Source organism: Solanum pennellii, chromosome 5, assembly GCF_001406875.1.
Source record: "Solanum pennellii chromosome 5, SPENNV200".
In the NCBI taxonomy this organism is placed as follows: Eukaryota; Viridiplantae; Streptophyta; class Magnoliopsida; order Solanales; family Solanaceae; genus Solanum; species Solanum pennellii.
In genome coordinates, this window is record NC_028641.1 from 56,131,154 (window position 1) to 56,148,202 (window position 17,049).

At 32.0% G+C, this 17,049-nt stretch overlaps 1 protein-coding gene and 1 long non-coding RNA gene across 3 annotated transcripts in view; one reads left to right on the plus strand and one right to left on the minus strand.

The window, feature by feature from the left end:
* LOC107020951 (probable 3-hydroxyisobutyryl-CoA hydrolase 3) overlaps positions 1-17,049 on the minus strand; it is a 54,455-nt gene that overhangs the window by 28,550 nt on the left and 8,856 nt on the right. For both annotated transcript variants that reach the window (XM_027917208.1, XM_015221497.2), the window contains exon 5: positions 5,674-5,737. In XM_027917208.1, the coding sequence (XP_027773009.1) occupies positions 5,674-5,737 (64 nt within the window). The remainder of the gene's footprint in view (positions 1-5,673; positions 5,738-17,049) is intronic.
* Positions 11,111-13,346, plus strand: LOC107020952. Its single transcript, XR_001456984.2, has 2 exons — positions 11,111-11,720; positions 13,147-13,346. It is a non-coding gene; the product is annotated as an uncharacterized LOC107020952 (long non-coding RNA).

Here is a 17,049-nt window from a genome sequence, read left to right on the forward strand (position 1 = left end):
TATATATATATATAAAAATCAAATAAAAACTACACAACCTTGCATCTCTGCTTCTAAATAACATTTTATCTAGCCTTATTTATTTATATTGGTCCATTAAGAAAACATAGGGAAAACCAACGTAGCCCGTCAATTTTTTTGATCAAATTTAATAATAATTTTTCAAAAATAGATTTCATGTTATTTTTTTTATAAAAACAAAACTACATGTGCATCAGTTTTTTGGTATAGTTCCAATCAACTCATTTAGTAGAGAACGTAGGGACAATCCGATCCTATCTATGAACGTCATCTGTATAAAGCATTTATCTATAGTTTTTTCACTTTTCATTCACTGAATGTGTTCTACTTAAAATCAGATTTTTTTCATTTACATCCTACCCACCATTGATAGCATCTTGATCTTGAAATGTTCTTTCATTAGAAGCTGAGGGACAAAGACTTCTTTTAAGTATAGAGTAACCAATCATTAATAACAGTAACTGATGATGGAAAGCACACCACCAATCCCATTAGCAGTGCATGAAATGGTAATCCCAATCGCAATGAATGTTAACTACAGTATTGTCAAGCCTAACATTACTTAAAGATGGGAGCTAATACAAAATATTGGGAAAATTGTTCCACTCTAGTAGGCACTTCACATGAAAATAACTCACATGCTCATCTCTAGACACTTTTATCACTAATTGTCAATGTGAGACTCATATTGTTTCTGTTCTCACTTTTAGGGAAAGCTAAATCATGGATTATAGCGGAACTATCGAACTATATAACTTCACAAGTTGACTTAGCTCATAGATTAATCACAATGTTCGTTCCATTAGGAAAGACAACTAAACTAACAAATAATATTTTGGATTTTCGACAAAGCAAAAGAGAAGTCTTGCCTTAGAATGGGAAAATTTTAAGATATTGTCGCTCAGTTGTCCTCACCATAATAGAAATAAGGAAGTTCAACATCATACTTTTTTTTTTACCTTTTTCACTTTTTCTTTTTAAAATTTTTAAGTTTCCTTTTTTTGTTTTATTTTTTCTTTTTACCTTTTTATTCTTTTTGTTTTCTCTTCACCGGTGGCAACTCTTCTCTACCACCAAGTCTCCTCTCTCATCAGCTTCCCACCATTTATCTAATTTTCATCTTCAAATCACAAATTTTTCATGTTAGATCAATTTCTCATTAGTGTGAAAAATTGACATTAGCTTAAAATCTAAAATCAAGAGGATCAAAATTTAGTGTCATTAATGGAGAAATTTAGTAACCCTTGAATAAAATTTATAAGTTTCCTTAGTTCTATTATTATGACTCAACCACCGTATATAATTATCACGCTGCCAATCGCCATTCAATGCGTTCATTTTTAAAGTTGCTAAGCTCTCAATAATTTTAACCAAAATTTAAAACTCACTTTGAAAATTCAAATTTTAAAGTCTCGAAATATTGAATTCTGACACTTTTTTTTTGTGTTCATCACTAATTTTCCATGCAACCCATTCATTACATATACTACCAAACAGCATCAAAAGGTAAATAACTTTACCATTAATCGATCCTTTTCAAAAAAAATTATTTTTGTAAGCAAGAACCATGATGAATTTTCAGTTGATAATAAGAATGTTTATGAAGAAAATTTCACTCAATAGTTTCAAAATTGAAGTATGCTTTGTTAGTTCGAAAAATCATTTGATCAGAGTAAAGAAAAAAAGGAGCAAGAAAGGAAAGAGAAGAGAAAGAGAAGAAGGATAATATAAAAGGAAAAGTAGAATAAAGGAAAATAATCATTTTTTAATTTTTAAAAAGGTAAATTACGTTGTACGCGCATGCCACTTACTTTTTGCTACAAATCTGGGTGTGAGTTTTTAAGGGGTATATATTATACTTTTAAAATTTTCAGGTGGTATAGGACCCTCATGACGTATAAGTGTGTAGTTAAAATTCGACAGTAGATTAGGGGGCTTTTGGCTATTTTCTCTACTCTAAATAATGATGTTTTGTCTATTGTTGGAAACACTTTGTGCTTCTTGATTTATCAATCATTGTTGAAACTTGAAGTGGAAATAAAGCATAATTTTTACCTTTTTGATGGTTACTTCTTAAGATGTTTGCATGTTTTGATTATAAATATTCATATTTGATGATCTAGTCAATGTTTTGTTCGGATTCATCCTCTTATGAATTCATTATGATTTGCAACTGGTTTCAAGTCTATATCCTCTTTAGGTGTGGACAATTCATAACCCTATCTTTAGATTCACTGTTAATTTTCATAATACTTAGGTGTTTAGTTTGTTTATTGTTTTAATAGTTTTACTATTTTTTTAGGACCTTGTGAATCTCATCTGAGCTGATCTCTTCATTCATATTATCCACCTCTTTATTCTCATCATCATCTCATCATGATCTTACAAACTAAGAACATTATGTTATTTAATTTTTGTTCCCATATCCCAAGTAACTATTTCTAAGTCATGTGAGTTGTTGATATGTGTATTATTTATGTCCTTTGTGATTGTTCTATCATTTGTGTCTGGGCCAGTACATTGTCCACTGTTAGTTTTGGTTGTTATACCAATGATATTACCTTGTCCAGTAGTTTGAGCTCTGCTTTAGTAAGGTTGTTTGCCAGAAGTTTTTTTGATCCATTTTTTAAAAAAGATCTATTTCAACCCATATTTAACATATATCTTTTCTATACCCTATGAATTTTTCCCCTCGATTTTCTCTAGTTTTTATCGATACTTCTGTCAGTATTTTTTTATTATTCTCTGTTACAATTGTTCCCACTATTTTCTAAGGTTTTCTGTAACTATTGTTCCCATTGTTTTCATGGGAATAGCTAACTTTGATTCCTCTATCATGTTGTTGTATTTCCTATAGTGCTATAAATTTATTGTTGTTGTGCACTCCAGGATCATATTGATGTCCCTATGAAGGTTTTCATTTTCATCCTTGATCATTCCCTCTCCTTAATTTGGTATTATCTACTTCTCCTCTAATGATTCTTTGTTTTTTTGTATATGTTTGTTTCACGTTCCTTAGGATATAAATCAAGTTGAATAACACAAAATTCCTTCTCATTATTTCCTTGCAACTTGAATATTTTTATGTTTTTAGAGCATAATCATATTGAATTTGTATCATCTTCACAACTATATGCCTCTTGTTCTTATTTCTCGTGCCTATGTGTATTTGTAGAGAAAATTTTGATGAGAGATCCTCTTCAAATGAACATGGGTAATTTAGATTACATTACTCATGTTCATTTGAAGAGGATTTCCCACAAATGATGCCATTGGAGAAGTTGTCTACTTCACTAGGTAATTTGGATGTAGGTAAGAGATAGATCCACGCAATTACAGTTGTCCTTTCTTACTATGTTTTGAACATGAGGTTCTACTTTAATGTACGCAAAGGGTACAATCAATTCATATAGGATAAAGTGTTTGTTTAGATAATTGATTCACATAATCTTCTGGTAGGGCAACTCAAATTAGCACATATATGTGATGCAACAAACCTATAGTGCATTCTGCCTTTGGTATACATTGTATAAGATTATACAATTTTTTATATTTTGCCAACCATATCAGATTTTTTCAACAACTTCATATTTAAGAATATTGCTTAAGATCATCTTTCATCTTCTTCTTCCCATACAATCATTGCATCCATGAATATGCATTTTTGTCTTACACTCAAGGGGAATTTTGGGTTTTATTACATATGTGGGTTGTATTGTTTACGTGTATGTTATAGAGTAGTCTTTGTAGTTATAAAGTTGATACGTGAATATTGCAATGGTTGAATGACTTTCATAAAAGTTTGTCCAAAGGCTATGTTACCATGAATCATAGGTGTAACTAGGCTTTTAGGTTTTCGTATCATCGATTTTCTAGAGAGAATTTTCTCTAGTTGGATTTTTTATTTTTCTCCTCTATTCAAACTCATTAAGTTGTTTTAACCTTAACATCGTGGAAACTAGAAGGCTAAACTAGAGCTTAACATGAGGGTTAGAGTCGTAAACGTAACTACCCGTACTTCAAAATAAAGGATTTTGTGTTGGAACGTCAAGGTATGACCCCCAAGGACAAACCATAGGTCCTTGAGGGGGACCCATAAAAAACGGAGGGGACCCATGCCTCATGGGTCAGACTACACCTATGGGTGAAGGGTCGTGGGTCAATACCCTGAGACCAGGTCTCTGAACCCCAACCCACGTTTCACCAGCACGGGTCATTGGTCTAACCACGGTCTGTCAGTGAGGAGTCGTGGGTCAAGGTCCAAAAACCAAGTCCCAATGACCCAACCATGGTTCACCAGCATATCACGTGGGTCCAACCACGGCTTCTGTGGGTGGTGACCTGGGGAGTGTTCTGAGGAGTTAATTTAGGGGCATTTTGGGGTTTTTCGGTTTTGATTAATAATTAAGTGAGGTAGTTTTAGCCTAAATTAGATTACCTATATAAGGATGTTATTTCACTAAATTAAGTCAATTACCCCATTATTTCTAAAACCCAAAACTAGTCTCAAAATTTCATCCTGAGCAAAGAAAATTCTCTCTAGAACTTCAAGGAAGAAAAAGAAGAAAGTTGGAGCTAAGGTTCAAGGAACAAGGTTTTCTTATCAAATTTATTGGGTTTCATTGATAAGGTATGTTAAGTTTTCATCCATGGATAGCATTCATCCATTGAGCCCCTTCAAAATCTCGATTTCAAAGATAGAAATCCCCAAAAGGTAGGGTTTGATTCCAAAGTCATAGGTTCCTTTCAAAAACTATTCTAATGCTTGAATTACTGTATATTATAATTCAATTGATGATTATTATGGATTTTATGTTGAAATCCTCATATTTTCCAATTATGATTTTGTAATGTGGATTTGTGGATGACTGTAATTACCCTAGTATGCTTTGAGGGTATTTATGATATGTTCCTCAAAAGTTATGATGATATATACATTGAGTATGCTTATGAATTATGCTTTTCCACTATTTTCATGTTGATGTTCAAACTTAGTAAATTTTCATGCATTCAACTAAAATGTCTTTGTAAGCATGTTTTCAATGTTTTTATGCATGACTAGCATACTTGGTGTACTTCTGTACTCACGCCTACTTGTCCTACATTTTCTCCAAGTGTAGGGTCCGGTTCTCAAGGTGATCATCGTTGTGGATATAAGCTTGGATTTTCTTATTTTCCTAGCTTGCTGGTGAGTCCTCATGATTTGAGGACGGTTGTTATCTCATTGTAGTTCATTTCTTGTATTTCCTTTTTAGACTATGTTGTATGGTGTGTGTCCGTTTTCTCATTCGCATGTTGTAATAGATGACTCTATTAAGACTTAGAGTCTAGACTTCCTTTTTCTTTAAATGAAAATTTAGACTTCAAATGCCTTTTTACTCTTATTGTTCTATTTCTTCTGTTATGATATGTTGAGTGGTTTGTATGGAGTCCTTCGAGGTTCTATACAGCATGTTACATATAGAGGGTACCCTTGGGTCATGACAGTAACATTAAAAAAATACTTGATGACTTAAATTTGAATGATAAAATTCAGTTATAAAATAATGAAATGACTGGCAAAAATCTAATTAATTAAGATTAAAATCTAAAAAGAAGACATGATCACATAACTCAACACACAAAAAAAGAAAATAATCCTTATGTTATTACCGTGTAGCATGAACTGTATCACTCGAACTACGTCTCCCCCAGCACAAAATGCTTTTCCTTTTCCCTATATTGAAAAATAAAATATCAATTAGTGTCTAAAGGTAGGAACTCTAAATACATATAGACATGATATTAGTTTTAAAATGTTTATATTAAATCTATAGAACGCATTTATGTCATAAGTTCAGTAAAAAAGATGAAACTAACCATGACTAATGCAACACCACGAACTTTGTTCAGTTCTTAATCTCATTTAAATTTTAAACGATCATATATTTTAGCACAAAAAGAATTAGAGGGTCCATGAGCTATCAAACTGAAGGTGTCAGAGTCTTCGTATAAAATTGCCAAGTGTGCCAAATTTAGAGCTTTGGAGTGAGAAGTTATGGTCATTTGATTGAACATCTCTAGTTAAGGCATTTCATCCGTTTGAGAAAGGGATATTTTGGAATTTTCCATACCTAACACAACTTGACCACATTTTCCTCACCCTGGTTAAGGTTCTAATCAGAAGCTAAATTATTTTTTACATTCTAATATTCTTAGACTTTTAGGGCTAAGTTTCAAAGAGGAAAAGAGGATTTCCAAGCGTTCTTCCAAGAATTAAAGAATTTCACCAAGAACTAGGGTTCTTTCAAGGTATGTAAGTTTCTCATAGTGTTGGGTTTGTTCTCCCTCACACAAATCATGAAATTTCATTCGTGAATTCGTTCTTGAAATTGGTTGTATTGAGATTCTTGAGAAGTTCTTAAGTTTTAACTTTTATTCTTTAACTATAGAGTTTTGAGTTCTTGAGGTGAGGGTCTTGCAAATGAGTGGTATTTCTTGATATAATTTGAGTGATATTTCATTGAATTTATGTTGGGTTAGTGAATCAAAGATTGTTTGGAAGAAACCCATCGATTCTAGATGAATTAGGACCCGAAGTTAAACAAGAAAATTCGTTAGATTTTTGGATTCAGGCTGGGGCAATGCACTCCCATAGCGGCAGGAGGGCCGACACCCTGCGCCGACAGTGCACCCCAAAGTACTCCAAGTACTTTTCGGCCTAGCGTGATGCATCATTGGTGCGCCAGGGTCGCCAAACCCATTTCTTCTCTACTCTTCGTCCCGTGTGAATTATTTCAAATCCTGCCTTCGGTCTCTTCTTGATATTATTAACTCTTAAAATCATCATTAGTCCTTGAGATATCCTATAGATCCTAAATCACATCTCTTTATTTACACTTCAAATTAAAGTAAAGTTTAGAGGAAAGTTCAAGAGGTCCCTTTGAGTCAAATTTGAGAACTCTTTTGCAATTAACTAAAGTTTTGAACTAAATCTAGAGTAAATGAGTATGAGGAGGAGGACAGTTGAGTTCATGTTTCATAATGAGTATAAAGGAACTAAATATTCCCATGTAATACTTTTATAGTTAAAAGAAAGAAACATCAATTCCTAAATGACTTTACAAGTTCGAAGAAGTTTTAGAGTATTATCTTTTTTAAGAGGATCTTTTGAGTAATTACCTCAAACTGAGAAAGAGATATATTTTTACACATTTGAGTATGAGTTATATTTTTAGGAGTAGTATTGAGCATCAATGTGGGGATAAGTTCAGGCAACTCAAAATTATCATAAACCATGTATGCCAACATGGGTAAAGGATCATACTTTTTGGATGATTTCTTATTGCTTTTAAGCATAGCTTAATGGATCCACTTAGTTGAGGTATTCAATATCCCGCCAAGGTATAGTATAGTTCTGACAGTGTGGACAAAATGTTGTATAGCTCATATTGATGGTTGTCAGTTAGAGAATCTCTCAAATAAGAGTAGAGTTTGTTATTGTGTTTTTAATACATTTTGAGGTGATAATTACTATTTTAAATGCTTAAAGTATTACATCTCTATTGTTGATTTCATATTGAGTTGAGTTGACGTGAGTATTCCTTTCAACCTTGTCAGATCAATTATCTATTGCTTTTAGTTTTACCCTTACATGCTCGTACATACAATATACTGACGTTATTCGACCTGCATCTTTTTATGATGCAAATAAAACTGTTCAGGCTCATCAACAGGCGCTCTATTTATACCATTTGCATCCCAGTTAGCTTTGATGAGCCTCCTTGCTATTCATAGGGTTCCACATTTTCATTTTTAGCTTTGTTAAGATGTTGTTGGTCTTATACCAACATCTATCATAGTATTTAGAGGTTTCATAGACAATAGTACTTTAGGAGTCTTCCATTGTTTGCTGATGTTTTGAGACTTTGAAGATTATTACTTATGTTTATTTCAAGTACTTTCAAACATTTGTTGAGTTGAGTTATTTTTTAAACTTTTGAGTTGATCTTTACAACTGAAGTTCTTGTTTTGTTGAGCAAGTCTTTCTCTTAGTAGTGAGTCAGGACAAGGGTTCGCTTGGGGACCAGTGATGATTCTCGAGTTTATCTTTACAAGTGAAGTTATTTTTTTTTGAGTAAGTCTTACTCTGAGTAGTGATCCAGGTCGAGGGTTCGCTTGGGGACCAGCGAAGATTCTCGAGTGACGTCCATATCCAGGGTGTATGCTCGGGGCGTGAAAATTATATACTAGCTAGAATACCCCATTTATCATGTATCATATTGCTTACAAATATTTTAAGTGAATGTTAGTCGGTAGATCATTTTATTTTTTAATAAAATACAAAACATAATTCTGCTGTACCAAGGGGCCCAAGATAAAAAATACACTTCAAAAGATAAAATAGCAACAAAGAGTGGAGTGGACTAAGTTAGACCCGACCCAAAAGAACTATAAGGGGATTGTTGGTGTATCAATATTTTATCTAACAAGTTTTTCCAAGTGATGAGAAAGTACCTAAAATGTTGTTAAAGTTTTATCGTCAAAACAGTTTCTTTGTCCTTATCCTCCCCTAGATTATCTTCCATCTCGATTTTAATTAAGCTTCTAAGAGTTACGTTCTACATCAAGCATTCATTGTTCCAAAATGAGTTCTTTCTTTCGTTTGTCCTTTCTTGCTACTCATATTTGTCCTTTAGAATAATTTCTTGTATCTCCTCTTGATTTATATAACAATCCATATTTTTTTAAAGTTAAGTTCCGAACCACTCTACATATGCATATAGATGATCTGTACGGGGTGAGCCCTAATTATGCATAGTTGTTAAAATAAATTGCCAAGTGTAAAAGATATTTTGTTGATAGAATTATGGTCATAAGAATCCTCTAGCATAACATTGAGGTGAAAGATTCTTATTAATTAAGTTTCGGTACAAGATTTTACTTTTTTCATGTTTAAATGAGCATATCTCTTAGAATATGAAGAGTTATGTGTCTCATTGTCCATCAAATTAAATGTCTTTGAATCTTCTTTTCCAACTCTGTCAACCTCACATCACTCTGAGACCTGGGTCAAAAGTTATGATCATTTTAGTTTTGCGAGACATTCTATATTGCATATGCATTTGGTTAGTGTTGAATAAAATTATGAAATGGCGAAACACCAGTTGAGGAAAAATTTAGAATCATATTATTTGTACATGCATTTCGCCTGCGTTGAACAATGTTGCATAGGCGTTTCGCGGTAAAATGTGATTGGGACAATGAGAAATCATTTAAGGTTGATCGAGGCATGTAGCTAGAGTCATGGATTTGTAGGGTAAGTGATGGTTTGATCAGCCCCTTTGTCTTTACTAGAGAGTAGTAAATGTCGTCTAATTTTCATGATAGAATATAAAGAAAGAGTTGTTGGTTAGGATGATTCATAGTATACTTGCACCAAGAAATAAGTTTGCATGATGATAACTGTATGATCAATTACTTGTCATGATGTCTAATTGAATTAGTGTTTCTCAATTTAATCTAGTATTTGTTAGTTAGTATAGTATATAGAAAATTGTGGTACTATCCATGTTCAGTACTATATACTAAGCTTGAATTTTAGATGAGCATCATGATAAAGAAAAATGATGGCATTATAAGGGTGATGATGTTAGTTTTGCGATTGGGTCTAATATGCTTGACATATCGTATATGAGAAATTAATGTTAACTTACAATAAATGTAATGGTACTAGCATAGTTCATTGACCCTTAGATTAGAACAATATATTGTGGCTAAGTCACTAGATGAAGAAAAACCTTAAGATGTGTACCCAAGATAGTATATTAGTATGATTATCTTATATATGTGTAGCACATTACAACTCCTAGTTAGACTTAAACATAGTAAATGCATGCAATTAGATCTAGACCATGGTAAGAGTATTATCCATATATACTCTTGTAGGAACTATGAAATATTTATAAGCTAACATTTTATCTAGTCATACTAAAATTTATAAGATTTAGACCATGGTAAGAGTATTATCCATATATACTCTTGTGGGAACTATGAAATATTTATAAGCTAACATTTTATCTAGTCATACTAAAATTTGCAGATATGATCGATCGCACCTTGAGTACAATTATCATGCTATTATCTATTGCTATAAACACCATATCAATACTTTGCTTCTCATATTGTTCTTTTTTTTTATCCGAACCTGGATCAAAGGCTAAAAACCTCACTCTATCATGTTCTTCTCGCTTCTCTATCATGCTCCTTTAGCCTCTCAATCTCGCTCTTCTCGCTACTCTAATCTTATCCATTCAAGCGGATATCGTGCCCTCTGAATACCTTAGCTCTCTTTCAACTTTTAAGAGTTTCATTTGCTCTTGAATCTAGAACTTCACACGACCTGATTCTCGTATAACCAGAAATATGTAGGCGGCTTAATACCAAATTCTCAATCGTACCCTTTTTCAACTCTATATTGATTCAATCGATCCCACTGACATCTGTCGTCGGTCGAACAAAATCGGCTACTAAATCAACGTTTGTTGCCTGACAATTCATTCTTCATTCTCAATCAACCAAGGGCAGCTGTTGACACCCAATTTTGACCGACCTTTAACCCTTTTTTAGGATTACTATTGATTAAATAAGTATTTTAAAATTTTGTTTTAAGTTTAGAATTTTAATCGATTTTGCTTGATAATCATATATTTTAATAAGTTCACTTAATAAAATTTTTGTAAATATAATTAAAGTATTTAAAATTATTAATTAATTAATTTAAGTGATTTTCAATTATATAAAAATATTTTAAAATATGTAGTATTTTAATTAAATAGTAATTCCTAAATTTTCCTCAAAATCATTTAAATCTTAACCTATTTTATTCTAATTTCTTTCAATTCTAGCCACTCAACTTCAAATTTTATTCCAATCATAGTCACTCTTTCATTTCTATTCTAGCCAATTTAATCGCAATATTAGCCATTCCATATATTTTCCAATCTGATTTCAAGACTTCATCTATTAATATCATCCGTTCGTTAGATAATTAAATTCTAATCGAATCCTAACCCTCCATCTCTATTTAATCTAACGTTTGAGATCAATTTTTTCTATCTTTCTCTTTAACACCAAAAGACCCAAAACCTAAAAATTTTCTCCCTCTCTTCTCCTCCCCCCTCTCTCTGCCTCCATCTTCTCTCTCCCTTTCCCGGCAGCCGCCTCCCCCTCCCGTCGCTCCTATCTCTCCCCAGCGACCCCCCTCCTTCTCTCCTCTTCTTCCCCTCTTTCTCCCTCCATTCTTATCTTCCATCCGCCCTTTACTCTTCTTTCGCTCTTCCCTCTCTCTTGAGCAGCCGTCGCTCCTCCTCCCTTCGCTCTCCCCGGTGACCCCCTCCTTCTCTCCTCTTCTCCCTCTCGTTTTGCTCTTCTCTCCCTTTCCCTCTTCTTCCCCTCTTTATCCCTCCGTTCTTCTCCTCTCTCTGCCTCCCTCTTCTCTTCTCCCCCTCTTTCCCTCCTCTCTCCCCTCCCGTCTCTTCTCTTCCCCTTCCTCTTCTCCTTTCTCTTTTTTCTCAGGTGCCAGCAATTGTAGCAGTGATACAGCAGCAGCCTACGAGAGAAACAGAAACACCACCAGCAAAAAAACAATGAGCTCCGACGGAGCCTCCTCTATGAGATTTCGAAGTTATTTAAAACTGATTTGTTACAGTTCCGTCCAGGTTTGCTCCCTCGTTCGTCTGATTATTTAAATTCTTAGCATTACTTTGAAGTTCATGGATGTCCTTTGAAAAAAAAAAAAGAAAGAACCAATATATGTTTTTATCCTATCAATTGTAATGGAGTTGGTCTAAAAAATTCTTTAGAACTTCAAATGTTTTCTATGATTTGCCTTTATCTGTAGAGATGTGATGCACTAAATCATTGACCCATAATTGATAAATTCAAACAACTTTTCTGTAAATTAAATGTAATTTAGGCGTGACTATTTTTCGTGACCGATATTTTCTAGCTACGCATGGATAGCAATCTGATTGATATTCACAAAAGTTGGTCTATTTTTGCTTTCATGCTTTAAAGAAAATCGGTCAATTTTTACTACTTCATGGTTATGATAAAAATTGTTTTTCTTCTTTCTTGATATTTTTACATTGTTAATTTGGCTAGATAATTGTTCCTCCATATCTGTCAGGATCCAATAAATATGATAATTTAGCTAATTGCTTGGTATTGCTCTTTTGCTTTGATTTAGATTTCTGCTTATTTTTAACCTTTTCTTTTTTTGCTTACCCATAATTAATCTAGTTTAGTTTATTGGACTCTCTTGGCTATGGTTAGTTTGATTAACGAATGGAAGAGTGTGATACTTCTTTCCTTATATTTTCCTATTTGTTAATTCTAATATTGATTGATAGTATATAAATTGTTTCCCTTTTTCTTTTTAAAAGATATAATTATTTTATTTCCTTGTGGCTAATAGTGTTTAATTATGGCAGCCCAACTCTTGCTTGCTCTTATTTGGTAAAAAATAACTTTATACTTTGTTAAAATAAATACATAAAATAAAAAGTGATAAAATATTTGATTTGACTCTTCTTTATTTAAGGGGAAAATAATATTTCTCTTCCTAATTTATTCCTACCTGCTTATAATTTTGAAGTGATATTTTTTTATTTGGTTGATTTGAATCTCCTTTTGAACAAGGAAAATAGTATATTTATTTAATTCCTCAAAATATTCTTTTCCTTATGTGTTCTCCCCTTTTTTGCTATATAAATAAGGCCCCTCCCTTCATTATTTCACACTCTCACATATTTATATTCACTTTTTAATACAAATTCTCTCATTACTCTAAACTCTCATCTCCCACCTTGTTCATACTTTAGATATTGTTCTCTATTCTTGAAAAGAAATCACAACTCTATTATGCTTTGGATCATTCTATCTTGTTGTATTGCTGTTGTGAATTGAAAACCTTAGTAAAATCCTTCATTGCTGACATAAAATTTTGCATAACCGGTTAGTTCCTTCTATTAGTTTAATTTTTGCATTGTTAGCTTTATATATGTACCATGTGATAAGTGTTATTCTTGCTATAATCTTTTTATGTGTTATTACTTGCTCATACTATCATTTTACTTTAACAAGGTTTTGAAATTGAAGGTTCAAGATGTTGAAGAATTGCTTAGAAGAAATTTCCAGACAAGTTTATTATTGAAGTTTATGTTAATATTGTATTTATTTCTTAGACTTGTAATGTTTTGTATTACGCTAACTCTAAAACACTCTCATAAATAAAATATTTGAGGGATCACCTAAGGGGAAGGGAATTTACATGCTACGTGTTACCATTAGCGCATCTATTTGTGTTGTCATACCATAATTTTATCAAGACTAAAAAGTCGTTAATTGTTCAACATTATTAAAAATCTATTCGGAGTTTTAATCAACTTATAAAAACAAGTGTTTATGTAAATTAGGTGAGCTTTACACTGTTTGTTCCTTGACATATGTACATTAGAATCAACTTTGTTATATGTGGTATTATATTATAAATGCTTATGTTTAATAATCTGTTTGCAATTACTTATTTGATGTTAGAAAGTATGCCTATAGAATCAATGATTTTTTTTAGTATAATTACACTTAGAAATCATGCTTATAGAATTTAACTAATAAAATAATGTTAATTAATTAGTTTAAATTAATCAACTTTGTTCTAATAACTTAAGCAATTAAGTTAGTTATCAAGTTTTAATAACATTAATAACTTAGAAACTTTTCAACATTGTTTATTGATTAGAATTCATGTCGATAAGTAGATATCTTTCAACGTCTTAAATTGGCTGGACATTATTTTTTAGTCCATTATAATCTCTGGCATGTATAAGAAACAATAATTTGGTAAACTGAAATAGGTACCGTCTTTCTTATTATTCTTGCTCCATTACTAATTAAATATTTGTAAAATAATTAATTTTCTACCACTAATTAATCATATTCTTACATCTGCTACTAATTAAATCTTTCTCATTTAATGCATCTTATTAACTGCCTGCAACTTGAAATAAGTTTTTTTTGCATTAACAATTTCCTATAACTTCATTACTAAGTTATTGTCTGCATTAATGTTCTGCTAGCTTTTAAATAAAATTTTATGACTTGATCATTTGGTTTTGTTAAAGTTATTGTTCAATCCTTTTTCAAACTTTGGGTTGGACATGACTTGCTTTTAAAACTATACAATAAGCACTATCTCCTAACCTATCGTTAGTGGAAAAGTCAAAGGAATTACGAGGTCCAATTCCAATATTATTAAATTAAGCCGACGCGTCCTCGGGAGTAGCACATACCCATGATTTTCAAAAGGGATTATATGTATTTATATGTAAATATTTATGTGCCTATATACAAACTAAATCCTTTTAAAATCATCTTCAAAATATAAACTTTTATTATTTTTTTCTAAGACCGACCTCAAAACAAAATTGTTTCTATGATGGAGGAGCGCGATTAACAATATCGTGGCATCATCCCTATAAAGACACAAACATTTTTTTTTATAAAAATTCTATCAAAAATTTGCTCAATTTTTCAAAACTTTATTTTCGCACATCTTATTCTTGTTTGGTGCAGTAATAAATTAAATTGAATTATTTTTATATATATTTGTGCATATTATGTCTTCTTTTTTATCTCTTTATTAATTGCTTAATATTTGGTCAATATTTTTAATCACATAGATCGTATGCTCAAATAATAAATAATTGAAGTAATTTTAATTGTTTAATAATTTATTTGTGGTAGCTTAAAATAAAAAATAAGAAATTTATTTGCTTATCTATTTGTCTATTTTTGTCTCCTCGCTTATCTTTATTTAACTGATTAGTATTTGTTGTGTTTATTACTTACATCATTTTTTTTAGCATACTTAAATAATCAATTAAAATAATAATATGAGTCATTTGTTCGACTTGTTATATCATATAATCTCGTATGCTAAATTGAATAAAAATGAGATTAATTGTTTATTCATTATTATAACCTAGTCTTGCATGTTTAAATTAACTAAAAAAAATTAATTCATTAATGTTATATCATCACTTAGCAAGCATATCAATAAATAATAATGAAGTGACCTTGATTGCTACTTGTAACTCCCACATAGATTGCATGAGATACGGCAGGGACCCACATTTGTGGACCTTGAGGGATGCCTAACACCTTCCCCTTGAGGTAATTTGAACTCTTACCCTGATCTCTGGCTCGTTGACCTTAGCTAGACTTAGTTAGGTTAGATAGGTGCCCTAACACGCCTCAATTCGTTAGGTGGCGACTCCAAACTCATAATCCCAAAAGAGTTGTTAGGTCGTGCACAAAACCCGTTCTTAATGAAAAATGGGGGCGCGACATCATCTTACAAAGATACCTATGCCCTATTACTTTTTCATACTATGATGTCTCACATAAATCGTACCATGATTTTTTTTCAAAGAATGTTATGAAAACATTTGATGTAGTAGCTTTCTTCCTATGGTGATTATGCAAAACACCATTTCACCTTGTAACCTGTTGTGAACGTCTTGTGTGTTGTAGTGAGTTTCAAATTAATAGTATGAACCAACTTCATCTATGTTAGAAGGTAAGTTCAGGCATATAGTAAGAGTTAGCTCCTTTCTCAGTGTTCAAATTAGCTTGACCAGCATTCGAGGAGGAATGACCCCAAAGCAGAAATATTGTTACGTATGCTTCTATCCATTAAATTTTCAATGTATGTAATGGTTTATACTAGCTGATATTGCTCACGTAATTTGTGTTGTTAAAACGTCTAATGACAATCCTAATAAAGAGCATTGATAAACGGTTAAGTGGATAGTTCGGTAATTGAGAGAAAGCTTAGATGAATGCTTGTGTTTTTTAGGATCAAATTCAATCTTAAACGGCTACTGATACCTATTTACTCTTTCAAGGGCTATATCACGATGATCAAAGAAGATGGGTTGAGTATATTGCAACTACTTAAGCTGGCAAAGAAATGATATGACTCAAGATATACCTTCACGAACTTGGATTGTGATAGATGGAGTGTGTTGTTTATTGTGATTGTAAGAGTGCAATAAACTTAAGAAAGAACTTGATGTGCTATGCAAGGACAATATACATCAACGTGAGATATCATAAAATTTGTGAACAAATGGAGAGTGAATTATTTTATTTAAAATAATTTCACATAAGTAAACGTCTTATTGATATGTTAATCAAAGTAATACCGAAAGACAAGTTCAAGTTATGCAAAGAACTTGTTGGCACAGGCTCTATTTGAAAAGACAAAAATAACCTTCTTGGGATGAATATGACTAGAGGGAAAGATTTGTGGGGTCCAGACCACAATTAAGGGAAGAAAGTCTTCGTAGCATATTGCAATGTCCAAATGAGCTCTTCAGCTCCTCATTCAAAACACACCATAGAGAAAGGATAAATATAGAGAGAGTGTTGAGGTATTTTATAGATTGCGGAAAAATTAGAGTGTGAGCGACATTTTAGTAAGATGAAAATTAAAAAGGGATTATTTATTTTGAGTATGTTATGAACATTTTGAGTATTGTACTTGTGACTGCACAAAATATTTAGCATAGTAACATCAGATGCCTCTCTCCCGCCTATGGTATTTTCCTTATTAAAATAGAATTTTCACATAAAATTCTTATCGTGTGTTTGGTATGAATGAAAATATTTTTCATGAAAAACAAGTAGATATTTGACTTATTTTCTCATGTTTGGTTGGTGACTAGAAAATATTTTCCGAAAAAATATTTTAGTGTTTGATATTTGAATGAAAAATGTTTTTTGAAAAATATCTTTTATTTTTTACTAGAGTAGAAAATAATTTTTGAAGTTGAAAGTTTTTTAAAAAACAAACTTACGAAAATTTTCAGGGTGGGGTTGGGGATGGGGGGTAAGGGTTGGTTGGTAGGGGGCTAGTGGGGTGGGGGTCGAGGGTAAGGGTGAAAAAATGAAATTTTAAAGTTTAAAACAGTTTTTTAAAACAAA